The sequence below is a fragment of the Seriola aureovittata genome, chromosome 3 (genome assembly GCF_021018895.1).
Source record: "Seriola aureovittata isolate HTS-2021-v1 ecotype China chromosome 3, ASM2101889v1, whole genome shotgun sequence".
In the NCBI taxonomy this organism is placed as follows: domain Eukaryota; kingdom Metazoa; phylum Chordata; class Actinopteri; order Carangiformes; family Carangidae; genus Seriola; species Seriola aureovittata.
In genome coordinates this window covers 9160179-9183614 of record NC_079366.1, presented here as the reverse complement: position 1 = coordinate 9183614, position 23436 = coordinate 9160179, and the positions used below count along the sequence as shown (strand labels likewise).

At 39.5% G+C, this 23436-nt stretch overlaps 2 protein-coding genes across 2 annotated transcripts; both read right to left on the bottom strand.

Moving 5' to 3' along the window:
* Positions 1-2698: 2698 nt before the first annotated feature.
* LOC130166229 (stromal membrane-associated protein 1-like) lies at positions 2699-11378 on the bottom strand. The gene is made up of 10 exons (XM_056371677.1): positions 11110-11378; positions 10479-10612; positions 9647-9732; positions 9473-9548; positions 9298-9360; positions 9089-9164; positions 7186-7316; positions 6093-6300; positions 5010-5347; positions 2699-3380 (listed from the first exon to the last, which is right to left on the bottom strand). Exons 1-10 carry the CDS (start codon positions 11225-11227, stop codon positions 3246-3248), a joined length of 1365 nt encoding a protein of 454 aa, XP_056227652.1. The 5' UTR covers positions 11228-11378; the 3' UTR covers positions 2699-3245.
* Positions 11379-11617: 239 nt separating this feature from the next.
* On the bottom strand, positions 11618-18565 carry cenpk (centromere protein K). The gene is made up of 10 exons (XM_056369048.1): positions 18501-18565; positions 18121-18222; positions 17954-18010; positions 17451-17514; positions 17112-17158; positions 16917-16999; positions 16664-16762; positions 16277-16412; positions 16111-16164; positions 11618-12898 (listed from the first exon to the last, which is right to left on the bottom strand). Exons 1-10 carry the CDS (start codon positions 18501-18503, stop codon positions 12743-12745), a joined length of 801 nt encoding a protein of 266 aa, XP_056225023.1. The 5' UTR covers positions 18504-18565; the 3' UTR covers positions 11618-12742.
* Between the last annotated feature and the right edge of the window lie 4871 nt (positions 18566-23436).

The following is a 23436-nucleotide window of genomic DNA, read 5'->3' as shown; positions in this document are numbered from 1 at the left end:
TCAGACACTGTATGGCATCAGATGTTACTGTGAAAGTTTTCAAACTGTGCCCGAGCTGCAGCGAGGCGTAGGAACAGTCGAGAGGTAGAGAGTGGAACAAGACCAAATACGTTTCAGGGGCTTTCAGGCCCTGCCAAGCATGAGACAGATGTGATTTTTCATCCATTTGCATGGCTGTGAGTTTCACCGTCCAGTGCAAGCAAGAACAGTTGCTGTCTGTCCAGCCCCACCATTAAAATACAGTTACCAACATTCAGTATCATCTCCTATTGTTTAAACAATGTTTGAATAAGAAAGCGTGGGGCTCTGATTGGGGTGTGCAGGACGGCTCAAAGGTGGGAGTTTAACAGGTAGGGCTGGTTCGAGGAACCACACCCTACATACAATTCCAAGAGCATGTAGACCAGGATGGACCTCCTTAGGCGGGGCCCACGGTGCTTACAACAAGCTTAGCAGTATTCTATATACAATGCATGCTATCATAAAAGAGTGAGCTTATGCAAAGAATAGGTCTGTTGCTGTGACATTTTTCTGTAGTGACTGTAAAATTGTTTTTCATACAACATTCAATTTTAAAGCATCCCATGGGCTGGGTGTATGTGTACTGGAGCATATCCCAGCATGCACTGGGTGGAGAAAGCCAAACCTAGAAATAGTATGTGATTAGAAAAATACATTGTGTTGAAATCTCTTCTAAGATTCACAGAGCTCAGAGAGTAACTACCCAGAGAAAGAACTACTGATCGAACCCACTCAGAGGCAGAGTGAGGCACATTTTCCCTACAAAACTGCTACTGCTGCTACTGTAGCATGACTCTGATTTTCCAAATTCTGAGTCTGTGTGAATGTGCCTTGAAGGCTCACAATAAACTTCAACAAAAGTGCATTCATTGCACTAGTTGTAAAAAAAAAAAAAAAGAAAAAAAAAGCAGTCGTAATGAACCTGATGATCTGTGTGTAGCTCTATGCAACAAATGTTAGGAAGGGGAAAAAGCCCAGCAACAAGAAAATTAAATGTGCAAGTGAATGAAGTGGATAAATCAAATCGGGGCCTGTCAACATGTTGACGCCCTGACCCATTATCACTCAGTAGTTAGAACTACATTATTACATGACTACTCAGCAATCACTGGTCGGACCACACCTATCTTCAAACTCGGCCATCACTTTGATCTCACCTACACACCTGTAAAGGTACATGACTGTATCTTGCACAGGTGTGACACTATCAAGGTCACAAATCTGTCCACACACCCCCACACACACACACACACACACACACACACACAAACAGACAGACATATAATCACTGGCCAAAGTCCTCAAAACCTCCTCTGTGGTAGTTCCCGCTACAGTAGGTGTCTCCAGGACATTTTGCCATGATGACACACACACACACACACACACACACAATGTGAAAACAATACCAGTCAAGCTGTCATGGCTGGTAATAAATAAAGTATAAAGTAAAAATGAAAAACATAGTACGTGCATATTTGCACTGAACGGTAAGCACACAGTGCAGCCAGCATATTGAGATGCAGGTTATTTTGGCCACAGACTTAACAGGGCACCTCCCTTCTCTTACAAAACTTAATACAACACTGCCACCAGCTGCTGGTTTCCTGTATGTTCAAACAATCAGGTTGTTACAGTTATTCCCCAAGATCAGACTCCTAAAACCTGTTTCACACCTGTAGACAGATGTTGCACCTTGTGACAGCCCAAACCACACAGTGATTCATGTGGGAAACTGCTTCAATATGCAGGCAACCGCCAAATGAAACCCATACGTCATAGTTTCTGACCATTTTGGTGATAAACACAAAGATGGCTAAAGTGTCAATTTGAAGAAAACATCTTGCAAAGTTGATAATTAAAAGACCTATTTATTTGGCAAATGCATCATATTCGTGGATGTCTTGTTCAGAGCCCTAAAAGCATGAACTCTGGATTCATATGTCCATATCAGTACACAGATTGAACATAAGATACTGTATGAGACAAGAAATCTCAGCGTGACGTGGGGGGGCTCGTTGCTCTGGCACTAGCAGCAGCAACGATGATGGAAGACTAGTCATCTCAATAGGAGTGCACAAAGAAGAACAATTAAACCACTTTGAAGTCAGCTGACCCTAAAAATCCAATCACTCACTCTGTTCTCTTCATGCAGACAAGTGTGACGCACTGCAGAGAAACTCTTCAGGTTTACAGGCCTGAGTACTCACTGCCCACAGAGAACATCTGCACTCACCATGATACAGTCTGGGCCCACTAAACCTTTTTAAATCGCTGTAAAGCATTTTCCAACCTGACAATACTGCCATCTAAAGGGTGGGAGCAGTGATGACTTACAGTAGGACATGGCTGCGTTGAAACAAACCTTCAGGAGCTGCACAAGTTCTTTGGTCTCCAGCATTAAAACATTCAAGTGGGAATATTTTGTTTGAGGTTCTTCTAGTGGTTTGCAACGGCGCAATCAATTTTATACAGTGGATCCGTTATCCAGACCAAATATACGTATACAAAATGTAAACACCATACTATTCACTCCCTCTGTTCAGTCTGTTGACACTGTCAAGTGTAAGACGTAACATAAGACCCTCTACTGGCCTTTGGACAGTTTTAACATCAAACCACAAACGTAACATTTTTCCAGGTTTTGAGCCTTTAAAAAAGATGAGTGATAGAAAACACATCCAAGCAAATTATTTATTATCACTTTAATTTTATAGGGGAACCACAAGTACTTTAAAAGAAGGTTATACAGCGCTGTACATTTGGGAGCAGTACTGACAGACTTAATAGTCATATCTTCTCCCTTTAAATACGATTCATTTAAATGTTCTATAATCTTATAATGATACAGTGATACAATAAAAGCTTGTGTAACTGGTCCTGCAGCTTTTCTGATATGTCGATATCATTTTTGTTGGGACTGTTATTTCCTTGTAATTTTTTCCCAAAAAAGGAAAATAAAAGTTATGATCAAAAACCATACGACAGGCAGAAACTGCCAGGCTGTAATCCTGCATGACTCCCAATTCACTCACACAATAGAGAGAAAGAGAGACAGAGAAAGGGAGAAGGAGAAAAAAAGAGATACAATTTTCATGTTCCGAAGGCTGGTCTGCGATGGGAATGGGCATCAGTTCATAGTGAAGAACAGAGAAGCACAAGATATATTTGTGCACTTTCTGCAACCTCGACTCTTACTCTGCCCAACCATCGTCCCGCTCGAAGGCTCACTTCCATAGCTGTGTGCTCAGAGTCTGGCCAGATCCAGTTGCGGCCCAACCACCCATAGCTGATGGAGGCTGACCGAAGGCCATCTGGCCACCCGCACCATTCAGAGTCAACCCTGACATCTGCTGGTTCATCTGAGGATGTTAGAGAGACAAGTGTGAGTAACAGTGGAGCATCAACATCAAGGAAACCTGCAATAATTGACTTATGACCCCCAGCTTGTCCTGAGTAGCAGTTGCTGTCTCAAGATTTATTGAGACATAATTGTACAAGTCAATATCCACATGTGAGATGTTGCAACATTCACTTCTTTTCTAAAGGATGCCAATGCTTATTTATAAAAAATATGCTGTCAAAGTTAGGTGCAAACAAACCCAGCAGGCATCGGACGTCAATGTAACGGCAGAAAGACGTAAAATTTTGTCTCAAAATAAAAAAATCGGACTGATGTCAAAATCCAATATTGGCTAATTGACAATGTGACATTTAGGAGACGTTTTACCAACGACATTGTTTGTATTTTACATGTCAAGATGGCGGTGGCATGAAACAGTTGGAAGACATTAGATTTTGGTTACTTAACAACACAACTTAAAACCAAAGAGAATATAACCGTGAACCGTCGTCAGTATTCTATCAAATATATATATCAAATCGATGTTGGCATTAGATGTTGTCCTGACATTGAGTTTTGGTCACACAACATCACAAACTACATTCAACCAAATATCAAGGTCTGATGTCGTTGGTTGCCAGCTGTGTGCCTGCAGTGGAAGCGCCTTTGTCCGTGTCTCCTTTTTCCCCTCTCGTGTTCACGCGTTGGTTATAAACGCTGCTAGAATATCTTTCAGTCCTCGCTGTGATATAAATGTACTATGCAGAAGGGCTGCATGACACTGGAGAAAACTTTTTATCTGCGATATATACGTTGCAACATGAAAAAATACCGGAATCTTCATTGCAATTGGTCGTCCGCTATGCATGTGCATGTCACTACTAGCAGCAAACTCTGTATCCAAGAACCGTTGAGTCGGAGTAAATCATGTTATATCAGATGGACTACTCTTACAGACTAATCATAGAAAATGAGAACTGTGTGAGTTTCCCTTTTGTGTCAAACAGCAGAAAAAGTTGTGGCATGACATGTTTGAATTAATTTTCTTTACTTGACCTTGCACATTGTTGCACTGCAATGTGATTATTGTGCACGCACACATCACGATGACAGTGCTGAAATGATTTATTGTGCAACCCTACTATGCAATATTCTTAATATACAGTATTTAGAGGTAATATACAAAAAGCTATATACTTTGCTGTTTTACACTAATGGGAAATGATACGTGTGCCACTGAACATGAGTCAAACTGCAGCTTTAGAAAGCCACTGCTTAGTAAACTTGACACAGAGACATAAAAATGTTTCTCCAAAAATTGTTCTTTTTTGTTTTCTAAGATATTCCTGCTGTTAAAAACCTGCTGAGAAATATTATGCAGGAAGGATCTTTGACACAAATCTAACTTTAATATGATGCTTGTACTGCCATCTAGTGGTTGATAAATGCTCTGCCCACACCTTTACAGTACAACCTCTGAGATTTGTGCAATGCATCATCACAGCCGGGTGTGGCCCCATGTGAAATGAATCACACCTGTCAGAAGTGCCACACACCTGACACAATCCAACAATACAAGACTTAGTGTTGAAATTGTTGAGTAATGTAAAGCTGACAGTAACTACCACAACTGAAACTGGCTCCATACCTGACCCATGTTCCACTGAGCCTGCTGCCCAGGCTGGATGGCGTACATGCCCTGAGCAGGCACCATGCCTGCAGGCATCGCACCACCCTGCGGTCCCATCATTCTTGGGGCCATGCCCATCACACCAGTGGCGGGCGCATTTCCCATGAAGCCGTTGGGCATCGTCATCCCGACCATCATGCCTGGATTGGGCCCCATCATGGCCGCCCCGCTCTGAGCCATCATGGCACCCATCACAGTTGTAGGTGGCATGGCCGTGCCCATTCCAGGGAAGGCCTGATAACCAGCGGGGGCCTGGACAGGAAACTGCATCTGGGAGGGGCCCATGAACATGCCAGCTGAGGGGGGAAGAAGATATGCAAAAAGGAAAGAAGAACGTTATGCACACTTTAATAACTTTCATTCCAGTATTCTAATGTGTGGGGTGAGTTCCAGATCTTGTACAAATATTTGGCTGCATGTTTGAGACACCTGTTTGCATTTCAGACAGAGATGACAGGGAACCTCTGAGCACAAGTATCTACTTGCTCCTTTTGGATTCTGTTCTAGTGATGTCACTGTTTCATTGGTGAGTAAAATGTTGCTACAGCTGATAGGAATGATGGGAGAAAAAAACCATGACCCACAGTATATAAAAAAAAGTGGCACTACTTACTAAACAACTGATAAATAGATAAATGGTTACAATTTTGGGCTTTGAATATGTTCAGCAACCATAGAGAAAGATGGTTTCAACATCACGCCTCGGGCTGGGTATTAAATCCCAATTCTTTTTGGTACCAACTGAAATGTGACCAGAAAGTTCTTTATTTAAATGAAAATTTTGCCAGTTTAGGTCAGTCAAAGATTCTGGTATAGCTGCTGGAGTTGAGACATTTTACATTAGTTTCTTTTGCTTCATGAGAAAAAGGTTTTGTTGGTACACGTTCATATTTCTCAAGCTTTAAAAAAAAAAGTGTTGTTTTGGTTGTCAGTAACAAAAGCCAGGAATTTAGAAATAAGAGACACTGCAACAACAGGATGAACCCAGGTGGCATTTCAGATCAGCTTCTGTGTTTATGAATGTCGAAAAACGGTCCTCACCAGCAGGCGCCTGGTGGGACATGCTGTTGGTTCCATAGAGGGACAGGATGGAGTCCTTGGACAGGGGCTTCTTGGCCATGTCGTCGGTTTTAGTGGTGCTACTGCTGTCACTGAACAGGTCGAGGTCTCCCTGTCCTGACCCTGAGCTGGCTCCGACTCCTGCTACTGGAGCTTGTGTCGGAGTGCTGGCCGCGTTACTGGAGCTCACCTGGAGGGAGGACATAGATCGTGGGGACGTTGTCGCTGGTGTTGATGATTATTTAATATATCACATTTAATACTAGTTAGTACTAGTCAAGAGGCTAAGCTTTAATGATTAGGCAAAATAAAATAACCGGCGATAGATAAATGTTTCCATATCAAATGAATTCAGACTGTGCATTTGTCTGGTAGTATAGCAGTGGGGTAATAACAGAAGCAAAACGACACTTCCTGTAGAGTTTTTCTTGTTCTGTGTAAATAAGGGAAGGTCAAACAAAGTCTTTGAGAGCACAGTAAACAGTATTAAAAAGCGATTGCATTGTCAATCATCAGATCAAATGATTCCATCATAATTGAATAAGCAGAACAATCTGAATCAGAGTAATTGTTTAATACGTTAAATAAGTATAAATGCAAAATGTGCCCTTGTTCCATCTTCTCCAATGTGAGGAATTGCTGCTTTTCCCTGCTTCCAGCATTGTATTTATATTATATCTCTGGGTTTATGTTGGTTGGAAAACCAAATACTCAGAAGACATCACCATGTGCTCTGAAGACCTGGGTATTTATTACCGTTTTTAAAAAATTTATAATCAACAAATGAATTATGTTTTGCAGCCATTTCTGAATGTTGAGCCAGGATTGCCTGATTTGCTGCATTCATCTTCGGAAGCGTGTTTCTGCCTCTCTTTCATTTGAGTTCACTGACTCTGAGTATTGGTACTGCTGTCTGGTGGCCCATTGATGCCGATGGTAATCATTTGACTTTTTATTTTTTACAGCACACTTAATTTCTGTTTTACAACTAGACAACCATTACTGTTTAGCCCTGTTGAGCAATATTGAGAAATTAGTACTAAATCAGGACTGGGGAATTCTTGCTTGGTTTTACCTGAGAAAACTGAGCTGCGGACGTTGACGCAGGGAGGGGGTTGGATACCATGGGGCCGAATATATCCAGGTCGTTGTTGTTCTGGCTTGTGCTCGTGCTACCATTGTTAGCTGATGCAGCTGCTGGTGTATCTGTGACAGGAAGGTGAAAAAACTGGTTTTACAGGTGGAAAATAAGTGTACACCACTACGAAAAACAACACCCTGAGACCACTTTAACAGACTTCAGCATAACTCACCGATGATTTCCCAACAATATTCAACCAGCATCTACTAAGAGCTTATGAAAAGTCATAAATAAAATCATGATACAACCTCTAACTGCTGTGAAATATGGGTTGAAACCAACAAACCTTTTGTTTGCTAATGTGGAATATGTGTTGTCTTTGTATTTATTTAACTGCATTGCCCTCCCACAGCTGCACAACTGCCCACACATTGAGGATAATGGTTACTACAATAAAAAAAATTAATCAGCTTACCCCTTAGTAGCTCATTGGCCACAAAACAAACATAACAGTAAACATTCCATCCAAATAACGCAATACCCCTCCAAGCCACTCAGTAACATGAGTATGTCATCTTCTTTAAACTGTAAATGAAATTGCTATAATGAAGTATCATCATTCAATTACTAATGCCTGAGCTGTTGCACTGAAAAGACAGACGCACAAGTACACAATTGAACAGATAAACAATAACCTGTTTTTCTACCCGCACATCTGATTATGCAAAACAACAAATTTAGTGTAGTACAACTGCCTCTGCGTCAAGACGGAAATATCCACGTAACTGCCACTTGTACACTGCGAGACTTACTGTAAGTGATCCAGCAATGGATCCATGAGCAAACCTATACTTGAAAACCAAAATAACCCCAATGTCTACAACAAGACTCACTTGCCACTTTTCCTGATGGTTGAGATGCCTGTGCTGTGCCATCACTGGATATTATTTTAAAATTCTGCTCTTTTTTCATGTAATATTTAACACTGATCCTCCCAAAAAAGGCACAAAAAACATGGTCAAATCTATATGTACATGAACTTTTGAAATAAAAAAAGAAGTTACTATGCGATTGCTAATGGTGGGTGAGTCAGCAGCTGTAGCACTTCCTCTGGCTAACTCACAAAAAAGGCCTTGCAGTAATTTACTGGTGCAAAGTTTTTAACATAAAGCAGCAGGAGGAGTTTTATAGTTTGCATTAACAACAACTTAAGAGAACAACAGACTCCATTACAGCTCAACAGACAGCAAAGCAGATCCAAGATCAGTGAGGGTACTGCCTTTTAGCCGAAAGGGAAAGTACAGTCACAGTGACTCCTGTGTTACAGAGCTGCCAGGAACTGAACTGAAAGAGGAACAGCAGCCAGCCATTAAAAGGTGTTACTTTCTGTAACGCCCACTGCCTGATTAGTACACATGAAGCCAACAGTGACAACACAAGCTGAAGATGGAGACAGTCATGATTTAGCCCTGATTGCATCTTGAACCACAATATCACCGCTCAGTGCAGTTCTCCTCTGCTGGGAAGGCACAGTATCTGAGGCACAACACACCATCATGCTACACCAAGCCAGCGGTAAAGGCAACCTGCACCAATCATATATACGATAAAATTACAACACACTGTGGTTCCTGAATGCCACGCACACATACACACACACACAAACATCCTTGTGAATATCAGTATTCAAGAATTACATGACGCTCTGAGTCCATAAAAGTAAAACTACCAGCTCATCAAGTTTATAGTCATCCAACCATTTATTAGAGCTACAGAACTGGCAATAAACAGAAAACAATTGCAAGGTGAAACCATGTTCGGCCTAATTCCATAAACAATATCTCAGTTTGCACGGCCCATTTCAGACTATTTTTATTTTCAGGTAAAAGACACTCACCAAGGCCTAGTAGGTTCACAGAGGGTTCTGAAGTCTTAGAGGGACTGATTTTGGGAACTGGCCTGGACTCTTCACTCTTTAAAAAAAAAAAAAAAAAGTAGTTGGAAGAAACAAATCAAAACGAGCACAACAAACTAAGTATAGGTCAAAAATAATGGCGAGAAGCCTGTTTATACAGCTCTATTCAAGAAGGAATATACGTGTGATACCTTGGTGTAGGGTGACACCTTGCTCCCTCTGTCTGGCTCCCTCTCTTTCTTAATATCTTTTGGCTGAAAACACAAAGGAAACTCACAACTGAACCACAGGCGTAAGTTGAAAAAACAGTGATGGATAGTTGGATCCACTTTATATTAAAATGGTAATGTTCTGGTTAATACATACACTGCTCCCATTGGTCACATTCTTGCTGTAGTATTTCTTCTTCTCATATTTATCCCTGATGAAGAATTCCACTGCTCTGAGGTCAGGGTTAAGGGAAAAAGAAGCAACTTTATAAACCGAAATGAATAACTTTCCACAGCAAGTCACGTTTAATCTGCTTAGAGTGAAGGATACTGGTCTGTTTGAGGTCTTCTGAAGCTATCTGGAAGGTTGGCCTCATAAAGCTGCCTGGCCTTGGTGTTACCCATTTCCTGTATACTCTGAAAACAGGGAAGACAGAGGGTTCGTTAGAAGACAGAAACTGAAATATCTAAAGGGGCATTCAATTGTATTAATGAGCTAATGGTGGTTAGTTTGCTCATCATCAACACTACTACTAAGCCAGTGAAAACAGTGGTATAGTGTCTTCTGTGGCTCTACTGGAGGTTTCTGACGTATGAGGAAAAAAAGTCTGATGATGTTATCAGGGTTTTCATATCTTGGGTTAAGGGCCTTTAATAGAAAGTCTGTGTTGCAAACTGGGGCATGGTGTTTGTGAGAGGTGGGTGGTAATAATGTTAACTTCAAAATGACATGATGCAGCAGCCTGACAGGATATACCAAGTTGCACTATGGAAAATGTACAGTACAATATTTTTACAGAATGATCCACAATAAGGAGTAAAAGGTAGATTGTGTCAGCCACTGCTGCACAGAATTTGACCATATTGTTATAAATGTGCAAGTCCACCACCTTTATTGAGGGGCAGTGCTGAATTACTGGCAATAACACTTGTGGTATTGTCACAGCTTTTTGGCATTGAAAAGGAAAGACTGGCTGTTAACAGAGGACAGATATACAAAAGTGAAAGGATGCTGAAATCAGTTTTGCTGTGCGTCTTTTATAACATATATTTCACAATAATCTCTCACCAAAATTACTTCTATTAATTCTGATTGTGGAAAGCTGGGCATCAAAAGATAAACAGGCATCTTGTATAAGTGAACCTAAGTGTATAAACAGTACCTGGATTTGGTCTGAGGTCCATTGGTCCAGGTTGACTGATTTCACTCTGGATATGTGTACTCCCAGGTTCCTGTGGATGCCTGCACATCGGATGCAGATAAATACTCCCAGATTCCAGGATGCCCATCTTGGACCTGATAAAGCAAGAAAACCAAATGAGCCAAAAGAACCAATCCAAAGAAACCAAACAACTAAAGACAATTGAGAGATGCCTTGAGAAAAACGTAAACATTTATGATCTTGTAGTGACTTAAAGTGCCAAGAACAGGCTCTGCATTCTTTATCAATGACCTAACAAAAATAAGAGTACGATTTATCTACAGAAGCTGCCACGGTTTGATAAACGCTTGTAACGCCCGAGGACTGAGCTGAAGGCGGCGGTGAGGGAGAGGCACTGAGAAGAGCTTATGTTGATTTAGAGAAGTTAGCTTGCTAGTTAGCCATTTAGTTTAGCTTCAGGGGTAGAGATGTCAGCTGACTAGCCTAAGCCAGATACACACTAGAGAGTTAGCTTAGCTAAGCTAACTAACGCAAATGCTATCTTGTTGCTAGGCGTTAGCGGCGGATTCTGAGTGAAAATGTGAACTTCGTGTGGTAAAAAGGAAAATGTTCGACAGAGTGAACGTCGCACCTTTCGCCTCGCAGTCAGCGCAGTACTTGTTGTCTTCCTCTCTCAGCATTTTGGACAGGATGGCCTGGTGCTGCTCGTTGAGTTTCTGGGCCTTCTCTCTCTCCGAGCGAGTCGTCATATTCGCGGCTTTAGTTGGACTTTCTTAATTGAAAGAACTCTACTTTAATCAGTCGTCAATCGAAATATGTTTCTGGTAAAAGACCATAATCAGAGGGATGAACACCTCCGAGTGGGATATGAAAACACCCGGAACCGGAATCCCTTCTCCGCCCACAGGAATTCTAGAGCTGACGCGGCGGCCACAGCAGATTGGACGACAGTCCTGACGTCGTGTGACGCACAAACTTTCCTATAAATTAATTTTTACATTTTCATCAGAAATTCATCATCTGCACTCAAAGTTTATCCCCACTTCCCTTTGGAAAGATGCTTATTGTTTGCCTATATCAATAATGAGAAGATGATCATTGTTTTTTTTCTAACCTGAACAAAACAACATCACCACAGCTACAGTTCCTAAGTTTATTGAACATGAACAAGAAAATATATACAAACAAATTAATGAAATGTACATATATACATGTACGCAGGTATCTGAAGGCCTCAGAAAATCAACTCTTAACAAACCTTAAATAAAACTGAATCTAAGAACAATTTAAAGAACCCCAATAAATTCTAACATACACTCAGTTGTCAAGTTTAGGAACACCTAGCTGAAACTAATGCATTCTAATACAACAGTCCAGCGATTAATCCTCCTTTAATGAAGGTTATAATGTTCAGTTTTTATTGATTCAGTGTTAAAGAGGCATTGATTCAACTGTGTGATTATTTCGGTGGACGTAATCTGTGGTGTGGTTGAATTATATTGTGTTATGTTGACGGGTATTTCTATTATTTTGTCCATCCCATTTATATCAATGAGGGCAGGCTAAACAACAAAGACACCTCTCTGTATGATGCAATACAGTTCGACAGCACCACAAACTGCAGCCTCCACAATGATCATACAAGTGAATCAACACCACTTCAACAGTTTCAATAAAAACTGAATATTATAACCTTTATGAAGGACTTTTTGCAGGACTGATGCATTACCCTGCATTAGTTTTAGCTAAAAGTTCCTAAAATGGACAACTGAGTGTGCATTACTCATTGCTGATTATACTTGGCAAATGAAAACAGCTATGAAAATAAGATCAAAGAAATATGTAGTCAAGAGATGACTTTCAGTCGGACTGAGTATTAATCTTGAGTTTACATGAAGTACAAAATAATCTTAAATGATAAAAGGATCAAGTGTCAAAATGTATTTCTAATGCATTTGAATATTTTCATAACTTAAATTCAGGTGTTGTCAGAGCTTTTATAATGACTCATGGTTTACTCTGTATTTATCCTAAAAAATACTAGTGTGAAGCCTAAATGGACAACATATAAAAAACTCATTTTGTAATGGACTCCACCATAGACATATACTGTACATTCGGTAAATCACTAGCCTCGTTGATTTCCCAGCACAGTCTTCATATCAGCTCACACAAATATACATAATGATAGCACTGTACAAGGAGACTCGAATTAGAAACACTGGTAGATAAGTGGTGCTTGAGATGGCAAACGCACTAGTGCCTTAAAAAAAGGTTTCCAGGCGGATCTTGAAGTTATTCTCTTGGTGCCTCACTGCAATCCCATAGCGGAGAAGCATCTCTATGTACGGTGGCCAGAATGTGTCATCAATCGTCACATAGGGGTCGTGTGGTGTGTTTAGGACCTTGTTCATGAGCACCTGAAGGGGTGCAGAAGACAGAGGTAGACTGGAGTCAAACACATTTGCAGTAACAGTACAAGGTGCTGCCTCCCATGATATTTATGTTTACATGGTATATGCTGTTGTCAGCAGGACACTACAACATTTGTGGCTGAGAATAAACTAGGACATACATACATGACTAGACTCGGCAGTGCAGAGAGTTGGTTTTGCTGGTGCTGACACGGCTAACCCATTATCATTCTCAAGTAAAAAGTGACTGTCTGTAGTCCTGCAGCTCAGTGAGACAGGGGGAGCTGGGATGATAAATATATATCTTTATAGTAAACATAAACAGTTATAGTATAGTCTTGGTTTTTATTAGTCATTTCCATACCAGCCAACAGCAACACGGGAGCTTCTCCGTCACAACATACTTGTGGACTGGACTGCAGTTTTTCACAATCTGCATTTTGACTTGTTATAACAGGAAAATCACAAGTGTAATTCATAACATTAATGATGGTTCTGTTACCAGTGACCACGAATCACATTGCAATGGAACTGGCCGACATGAAAAAGGTATGCAACTGTTATTCATGTTATTAATTACACCCATGCTTTTCTGCTATAATATGTCAATATGAAGTTCAGCCTTAAAAGGATGTTTTAAAACTAAGTAAAGAGTTTTATCTTATTGAAGTTATAATTACTGAGTTTATGTTATATTCCGGGATAATTTGGCCAAGATACCTTTACCATGACACTTTCAAATCTGTTGATATAAGCTCTGTAAATGTAGATGTTGTTGGAAATCCAACTAATGAAGCTTAAAAAAAAACAAAACACAAAACTGTCTGCAGTGAACTTATGGAAACACACTTTGCTATTGATTTTTTCAAACTTCACTGTTTAATTTTTTGAACACAACAAACAAAACCCATCTTATTTGTCTCAATTATACTGCTGTGAGAAGTAAGAATAATAATAATAACTAGAAAATTCCAGGGAAATTTTGAGTGCCACGGGGGCTACTGCCGGGATGAGTACATGATTTATTTCCAGTGTTCAAAAGTCACCCTGATCATATTCTGGTTTTGAGAAATGTCTTGATATAAAAGACTCTGATATAAAACAATGTCACATCCCTCCACCATGTATTATGTGGGAAATATATCATATTCTGTGTTGTTTTTTTTAATAAAACAAGAGGCAACATGTCTTCAAACTGGCATTTAAAGGGTTAAAATCCCGAAAACTAATAAACATTTGATAGGTTTGAGCAGAACTGAAGTGGTTTAAGAGATTTATGCAAAAAAAGCAGAAAAAAATATTGATATATGATGATTTTATATCATTTTCTTTGTGTGTCCTTTTTTGGACGCGAGGAACCCCAGAGGGTACAAAACGTGTTACCAGTGTATAATAGACCTGTAACAGTAACTGACATTAGATTTTAAAAATATGTCAAAAAAGACACTTTCTTGCAGAAATCCATACCTTCAGCTGTAACACAGCCAAAATGATCAGCAAATCAAAAAAGAAAAGTGAAGAAAATGTCCAAAAAAGGACAGAGGGGCCCCTGAGGGTTAATAAATCCCATGAACCGCAATTTAAATTACCACTATTATGTTTTTTTTTCTGTGCTAAATTTAACATTACTGGGGAGGAGAGCAACGCGACTAGAAGTGACAGCGAGAGAGGGCTAGTAGCTTCTCCTCTCCTCTGTCTCAGCGGAGACCGTCACAACTTCATTCACTCTTTTAACAAAACAAAAAAAAAAAGCAACGAAGGAAGCAGTAAATGGACTTACATATTTAAGACCTAACTAAATGTAATTTAAGACCTAACATGCGGCTAATGTAAAGCTAGCAGAGCTTGGAGAGTTGGTTATCTGGTTGCTAGAGGCACGCACGCACGCACACAGGTCAGGAGCTGCCGTTGCCATGGCAATGTGAAAATCTGCCCAGAATTTGGCTTCGACATGGCTTCAAACAACTGCAAATTATGAGAAAACCGTTACTTCTTTTCACAAACCGAAAAGACCGTGCCAGACACTGAAGCCAGAAGTTTCTACAGTCTCTATTTTATTCAGATATTCCTTAAAATGAGTGAGGAAGCTCAGTGCGAAGACAGAGTGAGATTCTTTTGAAAAAAAAAGACGATTACATTAGGTGTCAATGAGAGTGAGACAGGTATTGCTGCCGGACTCGGCACCCCCGTTTAAATTTTGTGCAGACCCTGCCTGTCAAAGTTACATTTTATGAATCCCAACAACTATGTCTACATTTTCAGAAAGAATTATTTGTCTCCTTTTTACGGTTTGGCCGCGAGCTCGAGTTAAAAATAAAAATAAAGGTTATTTTTTACTGCTTCACGCACTCTAGCCAACTGACGCTTTCACTCTAACTTTGAAAAAAAGTGATTTGCACTCCTCCTTTGAGTGCTCACAGTTTGAAAAGTTTACATGTTATGTAAAAACAGTTCCTATCTTTTTGAGAGAGCAGAAGTTTTCCTCCGTTTTATAGTTTGAATCACATTTCTACGTGCAGGTATGAGAGAGCTGGGTGACTCAGAAAAAAGGTGCAATTTTGTCGAAAAAAGGTGGGTTTCTAAAGAAAGTTCCAATGCATTCCTAATGCATTATTTATTCCCAGTTTTTTGGGAATAACTTTGGGAAAAATTGGAATTTTAACACCAAAAGTCATAGCACCCCTTGCGGGATCAAGACGCACGTTTTGATGTATATATTACCGGGGTTTTCTCAAAGCTGCGGGACGAGTTACGCGCCGAAATTTGGCGGAAGAATAATAAACCCGAAACAGAATATTAAGGCACTCCTCTCAGCTATTCTAGCTGTAGAGGAGTGCCTCGGAGCTGAGCACCCGTGGCACTAATTAAAAAAAAAAAGAAAAAAAGAATGAAATTGAAACTAGCTGCACAACTGGGAATCCACCAGGTCTTACTTGATTTGGGTGAAGTGGACTTTTGACCACCCACTTTTACCTTGACAGAATAACAAAAATCTTTGAGGTTTTAGGGTGAGCATTAAATTTGCACTTGTGCAAAAGTTTTGTTTTACTGTTAAAAATATCTAAAATGTCTTGTTAGAATCCCTTATCAAAATACAACCTTACTCACAGACAGCTAACCCCTATTAGGATTAACAAAATTAAATATTGGATGGTGTCAGTTAAACAAAGAGAATGCATTTAACATCAATTCTGTTTATGTAGTGCATGAAAACTCACCTCCAGAATTTCATTGAGAGAAATCAAGTCTTCATTTAACCCTAGTTCAATGTTCTGAAAATGAAAACGAATGTGGGTAAACAACACTGAAGCAGTGACAGCCCAGGTTTCACATGTAAAGAGGCTGCAAAGGCACAACCAACAAACATAACACAGGTCACTGAACCTTCTTCTTCCTGTTTGTACTGGATTCATTCTGAGGGAGAGGAACGTGCTTCTCCAGGACGTCCCCCAGAGACTCCATCAAACTCTCCTGGTAGACCTTCATTTTCCGGATTTTGGCCTTAGTGTCCTGCAGTACACTGTGGAATGCATGTTAACAAACACACACACACACACACACACACACACACACACACACACACACACACACACACACACACACACACACACACACACACACACACCTTCAGAGTTTCATTTTTTTGCATTATTAATTTGCATTATTTTTCCTCTTTCCACACTTATGTTGCTCTTCACATGCTTCTCCGGAGGAGAAATATCTCATAACTTGGACTCGTCTGGTTTACTGCAACTTTGCCGTCACACTCACCTGTGTTCTGATAATTTCTCCTTTTCCATTTGAAGTCTTTCAGCGTGATCAGTGGCAGCTATCAGCACCTGTTTCTTCTCCTCCAGCCACTTCTGTTCACTAAAAACACAAACATGAAACAGAGCAATACACAGAGCAAAATAAAGGAAAAGCCTCTGAAAGGTCTCTTCATTCACCTCTCAAAAGCATTTGTGCTCTGAGGCAGGACAGTAAGTTATGGAAAAGGCTGCAGTATAACTTAAAGGTTACATACAGTTCTTTAGTTTCTCTCAGTTTGTCTCTCTTTGCTTCATAGCAAGAAAGAACCATCTCAAGTTCAGAGCACAGCTTGAGCATCTGTGGAAAACAAAGTTAGAGAAATGCATTGCATAACTCGAGCAATGCATTTTTATTTGGCATTTTAGTGAGACATATTATACTCAGTGTTGCAATTTACATATAAACATACCTCCTCTTTTCCAGCTTGAAGTAAAACTTCAGAATTTGCTGCCAGCACTGAATGATGCAAAATAAGTTAATACATTTTAAGAATGCAAATTTTGTCATAGATAACATTGGATACAGCAGATATAACAATTACAATTTCAAACTGATTTGAAAGCAGAGAATCACAATCTGATAAAGACACAAAATCTGAAATGAAATTGTGATTAAACATTAATGTTTGATGGACCAGTTTAACTGGAATAAAACTGTGGTGCTGATTTGTGATATTCATAATTCAGTTGCAAACACTTATATTAGATTATGGTCACAGTTTCCATCACAGTGTTTATGGAGGACTTACATTTCGGCTCCACTGTCAGCCACTGCTTCAGTTCAGCGTCTGTTGCCATCAGTCGATTTACTGACTGTTGGAGATGAATATTTACATTGTAAAAAACACACAACACATTTACCATGACATGTGATTAGTTAGTGGACGATCTGCTCCACCTCCTGACGGCCCCTATATTAACATCTTTGGAACCAACAAGTGTTGTCTTGGCCATTTATTCAAATGTCATGTTTTAAAATTATATCTCATGAATAAAGCTGAAATGTTGAAGTGATTAATCAACTGATAGGAAATTAATTGGTAACTATACGATAACTGATTAATCATTTGTCAAACATTCTAGCTTCCAACTTCATTGTATATGACAGTACAGTATATATAGACCATATGATTAATCAAGAAAATTATTGGCAAGTGTAAACTGAAAGGTTTTCCATGTTTTATCTGTGACATCGGGAGGATACTGCAGAGACACTGAAAATTTCATAAATGAACATGCACAATCATCTCACCTGCTCCTGTGGATTCTCACATAAATCTGGTTCACACAGTATGATCTCATTCTGCAGCTGCAACACAGAGACGCACAGTCTGCAGTTAATATCTTTCATGCGCATCCAATGATTGATTAAAGGACAGCCTGCACAGTCTGGATCTTAAGGTTAAAAAGTGAGGTTACCTTTTCCAGCTGAGCAAACTGATCCTCACACAGGTCCAGCAGCTCAGACTGCGCAGCCTCCGACAGCTCTGCTGCTGGCTGGCCGCCGGGCTTCACCTCGGCCTCGACACGGAAACACAAAAAGTCAAAAACTCTTGATTTGGATTTGGGAAAGTGTTTTTTGTCATTACTAAATGAGTAAAGCACCGGCAAACTTGGCACAGCGTGTAGATTAGGTCTAGTTAGTTGTTCGTTGCCTACTTATGGCTCACCGTGGAGAAATGAAAATGTCTAAGTTTACGTTAGTAGATATTCTCTGTAATACATATAGAAATATCGCACTCTACGTTATTATGTATGTATCTGAACCACAAGAATTAGTCACAGACGTGTAGTCTTACCATAATTTGTATTTTTTTCTTCACTAAGCGGACCACAACAACAGACGCCTCCTTTTCAAAATACCGCCAACTTTGATGACGTGGTGCCTGCGACAGCGTGGAGTGCTGAGGCGCGCTAATGCTGCGGTGAAGCTGCGCAGGACTGTGCAAGTACGGAAAATGGTGTTTATACGTGTGCTTTACACATTTTAGGGCAGACACCCCGATGCTCTGTACATTAGGTTGTCACCAATACTATTATTTCCGGGGGAAATGAGTAAGTCAATACAAAACTGTCCAGACTGTCAATCTGTCCCTCAGTTGCCTGTAAATACACACACATCATCCTTACAGAGATGCAGAAACCGTGTGTTCATCCCCACTACATTTATTTGAAAGCTCTCTAGTTATTTTAAGATCAAGACTTATAAGATTTAAGCACAAACTAATGATCATCTTATGAAACACAATACATTGTTATAGAGTTACCTAGCCAACATATAAAGAACCAAAGTTAAAGTGAGCTCATTCCCACCCAGCTATAACAAGGAAATGCTTTTGTATTGGCAATAATAATCCAATAGACTTTGAAAGTGGCCATTTTGCAGGTTAGTAAGGTTTTAATAGAGAAATCTTTCTTTTTCTGGCTAAGTAAAAGATCAATAGCCTGCACTGTTGGTATGTTATCCAACTCTATGAGATAGGCTACTACACATAAAGCAATCTGAATATATGTGAAATATGCTGTTAATATTATATTTTCAGTCTCTCTTTCATTAATCCCACCAGCCTGTAAAACAGTGTGAGTGTTCTTCAGTAGAGGAGCATGTAGTGAGGGTCTGGTAGCGAGAGTGCAGGAGGTGTCATTTTAGGTCAAAATGTGCTGGACAGTAATGCAGCACCAGAGGACTGTGATCACTCTGAATATGGTCTGCTATTACTGGCTCTCAAATAGGTCTGATAAGACATTTTTAATGAGAGAGAGAGGAAGGGGTCTTCATACAAACATTTCCTTACATTAAGACACAGTAAATCTTGCACAACTTGTCTAATCAGACCAATTATGATAATGCAATGCAAAATGTGTTTTACAAAACTAAATATTAAGTAAAATATTTCATTGACACACGCACACATATAGCATGGCTGATTAACTGTTCAGTGCAGTGGAGTTCACTGTCAAGTAAACACCAGCAGGTGTCTCTGTTTGCCTCTCTCCTCAGTGGCCAAGCAGCTGACTGGAGTTTGCAGCTATTGTCAACATCTGCACTTCCTTGTTTTTCTCCCCACCTCCCTCCTGTTTTTCATTTCATTTCACAGCCTGAACATTGACAGTTTTTCACAACCAACATGTTTTGGTCTGACACCTGATTTAAAGGATGAATAAGTCAGATATGGATGTGCTTTCTGATGGCTTCCACTAACATCAGGGACACCTTATGTTCATTTCACTTTATTTATTCATTTATCTGCTAATTATAATTGTTTTGCTCTATGAAATCAAGTTCTCCTTTATTTATATAGGAACTTTACCACCTGATGTCATAATTATAAAATTTTGCCCTCTTTATTTCTTGTCTACGCTTGACCCCCACATTTATCGATGATAATTCTTATTTGAAATCCTATGTATTTACTGCTAATGACTTGCAGAATTAGTTTTTGACGCAGAGACTTTCTTTACAATCTTGATTCACATCCCTGCTGAAGAATATGAAGCTCAAAATGCTGGTGCAGTTTTGACCATGTTCATTTTAGACTTAAACCAGTGTCAGGCCAGCAAAGGAAGCCTGCTTATCATGAACCAGCTATTCAACAAATATTACAAGAATCATATAGTAACTCATTAAACATTTAATTTTAGACAGAATGAGCTGCAAGGTTGATATTTAATAAATCTACCTGCAGATTGTTTTCTGTAGCCTTTCTGACATCTCACAGTATCAGTTGGAAGCTGTTTCAGCATTTATAAAACCGCTCTTTTTATCGTTCTGCTGCCTCTCAGTAATATTTAACATCCCACAAACTCCAGCCACCTGTGATCTGAAGCCTGCTGCTGCCACAGAGACTGTATCACTGCGGCAGATTAACTTCCACATCAACTAGGTGGCAGTCTGTGAAAATGTTTAGCCTTTTTTTCCTACTAAACAGAACAGAAATGTTCAAAGCAAATCTGCATCTGTTTCTCCTCTCTTTCTCTCTCTCTGTTTATTCATGACACACAGGCACATATAGATTTGCTGTTGTTTGGTTGTAATCCAGTGAATCTATCAGTGGATTTGATGGAACAAGACTAGGGAAGCACTCTAGTCCAAACAGCCATACTGACTCTTTCTCAGTGTTTGATGATAATCTGGAAGACACGCAGCAGCAGAAGTTGAGAATATGCATGTGTGTATTTACTGATTTTCCTGGTATATGTTTTCAAGCTTCAGCCAAAAAATCACACAGCCTGGATTATTTGAATGATCAACTAGAATTTGATTAATATGCAAATTTGTGAACAAACCGTTCCATTTGAGCCTTCAGCGCAGCCTAATTAATCAACAGTTAAAGGAAATTAATACATACATCAATTCTGTCAGGAACATGCTTAGTTCAATCGCCCGTAAAATTGAAGTTTGAAGTATTAACTGGCTCCACAGGAAGGCTATGATTAAAACTCTACAATTCAGCTCTATTTAGATATATAGAGTGATTTAACTCCATGCAGGCAAATATAAAGTCATTTACAGATGTCCTCTTTATACTTATTCAATAGTAATAATAATAATGATAATAATAATGATGATAATAAATTGAGGGACTGTTTGAGGCCTATGGATATACGTTATTTTCAAATTTTCTGCAAACATTAAACTAATTAATTCATTGTTGTGCTTAAATGCTGTCACTCGACCAGTGTCTCAAATATTAATCTACACTTTGCACCTGAGACTGTTTTCCACAAGGTGCAAATAATAAAAGAGAGAGGGGAAGCGAGAGAGAGATGGAGAGAGGGAGAGAGAGAGAGAGTATAAAAAAGGGGAGGGGAGAGATGAAAAGAGCGAGGGCTGTACTATTGTTTCAGTAGGGACTCATGCATCAAACTTCAATTTTCCGGACGATTGAAGTAGTGATTTTTTCCATCTTGAAGTGAAATACTGAAATACACTTAAGACCTCCAGATTAATTACCACGAAGTGGTCCCTCAGACTGTAGTATTACTTATCAGCGGGCCCGCCTGACAAGCCCTCATAAAATAAGCAAGTGAAATCCATAAACTTAGGCTGCCTTAACACTCTCTCCCTTCATAAATATGCTTGATTCAGAATAGGCTGCAGAAGCACGCACACAAACACACACACACACACACACACACACACACACACACACACACACACACACACACACACACACACACACACACACACACACACACACACACACAGTGTAGTATATGTAATATACACAGAATCATATTTTGTTTTCTTTGCAGGTAGCTTTAGCATCAGATTTACCTTTGATTTTCTAAACATAATAAGTATAATATTTGGCATTTATAGGCAGTATAAAAACATTTAGTAGGTGGTTTAAAACACACTATAGCCTAATGTAATGTAATTGTAAACAGATACAGGGACTAAAGTGTCTAATGTGTACAGTATATATCTGTATTATCAACTTCTCCTATGAAATTATTTATACTATTACAACTGATTTATTGTTAAAGAGCCCACAGGAGGAGTTATAGTTGTTGAATTGAATTGAATAATTGGTTTACTACAATGTAGTATGTTATTTATTAAATAAGGATATATACTTTAAATTCTATGTATTGTAGGCATATATATATATATATATATATATATATAGAGAGAGAGAGAGAGAGAGAGAGAGAGAAAGATGGCCTACTTTTGCCTCTTGCCTAGTTTTCAATAGCTATATTCCTATAGGCCTAGTCTATATATACTATATAACTATAAACTTTTTCAGGTCATCCTGAATTTAAAAAAAAAAACAGTAAGAAAAAAAAACAAAAACAAAAAAAGCAAACACAAGAAGACAGCTCTACTTATCATTTCTGTTAACAAAGAGGGTTAAACGGGAGCTAGCCTTTTGAGTTCACTCTCTCTCTCACATCACCATGTTTTCAGCTTCATTAAACTCTTTAAAGACAAAAGAAATAAAGAGGCAGCAGAAGAAGAAAAAGATGAGAAGAAAACAAACAAAAGACTCCCTAACCAGACTTTGGCATAAATGTCACAGTCTAAACTCTTTATGGCTCCCTACTTAACATTAAAAACACTTTCAACAAAATCCATTTCTTGTTTAGAAACGTTCTTGGACAGAAGTCAAACATATTATTCCACAGCTAAAAAGCGGAGAAAGACAAGCGGCTCACAAAAAGGGCCAGTTTCATTGTAATTCATTGACTTGTTCAAAACGCCAGGCAAAGAAAAGGGCTAGACATTAATAGCCGCAGATGCCCTCATGAAGGGAGAGTCTATGTAGGCATTATGGCCTTTGTTCGCACCCAGTTAAACTGTTTAAATGGAGGGTTAACTCAATCCATCAAATTGTCTGAAATTGTGAGGAAATTTCAAAAACCATATGGCCTCCAAACGTTTGCGTCCTTTCTGTGCGGTGGGACACACTTGTCTCAGTATTGCTGCCTGCGGGGGACCGGCCCTGCTCCTTTGTGGCTCGTCCCATCAGGGAACGCTGCTCATTTGTCCCCACTTTTCATGCTTTACGCTCAAAATTACGGCCCAGTCCCGCAGAACAAAAAAGGTCTATAAAGGCCCGGAGAAACTGGCCCAAAACTTTGTGTTTTTGTGGCATCCTCGTCTTTTTTCCCCCGGCACCAGATTTGTGTTTCTCACATAAATTTTTGCCACGAATGGAGAAACACGTCTAAGGGTCAAGAAGCCATGATACGCATTTAGGGTGTGAAAGGGGACGTGAGATTCCCGGC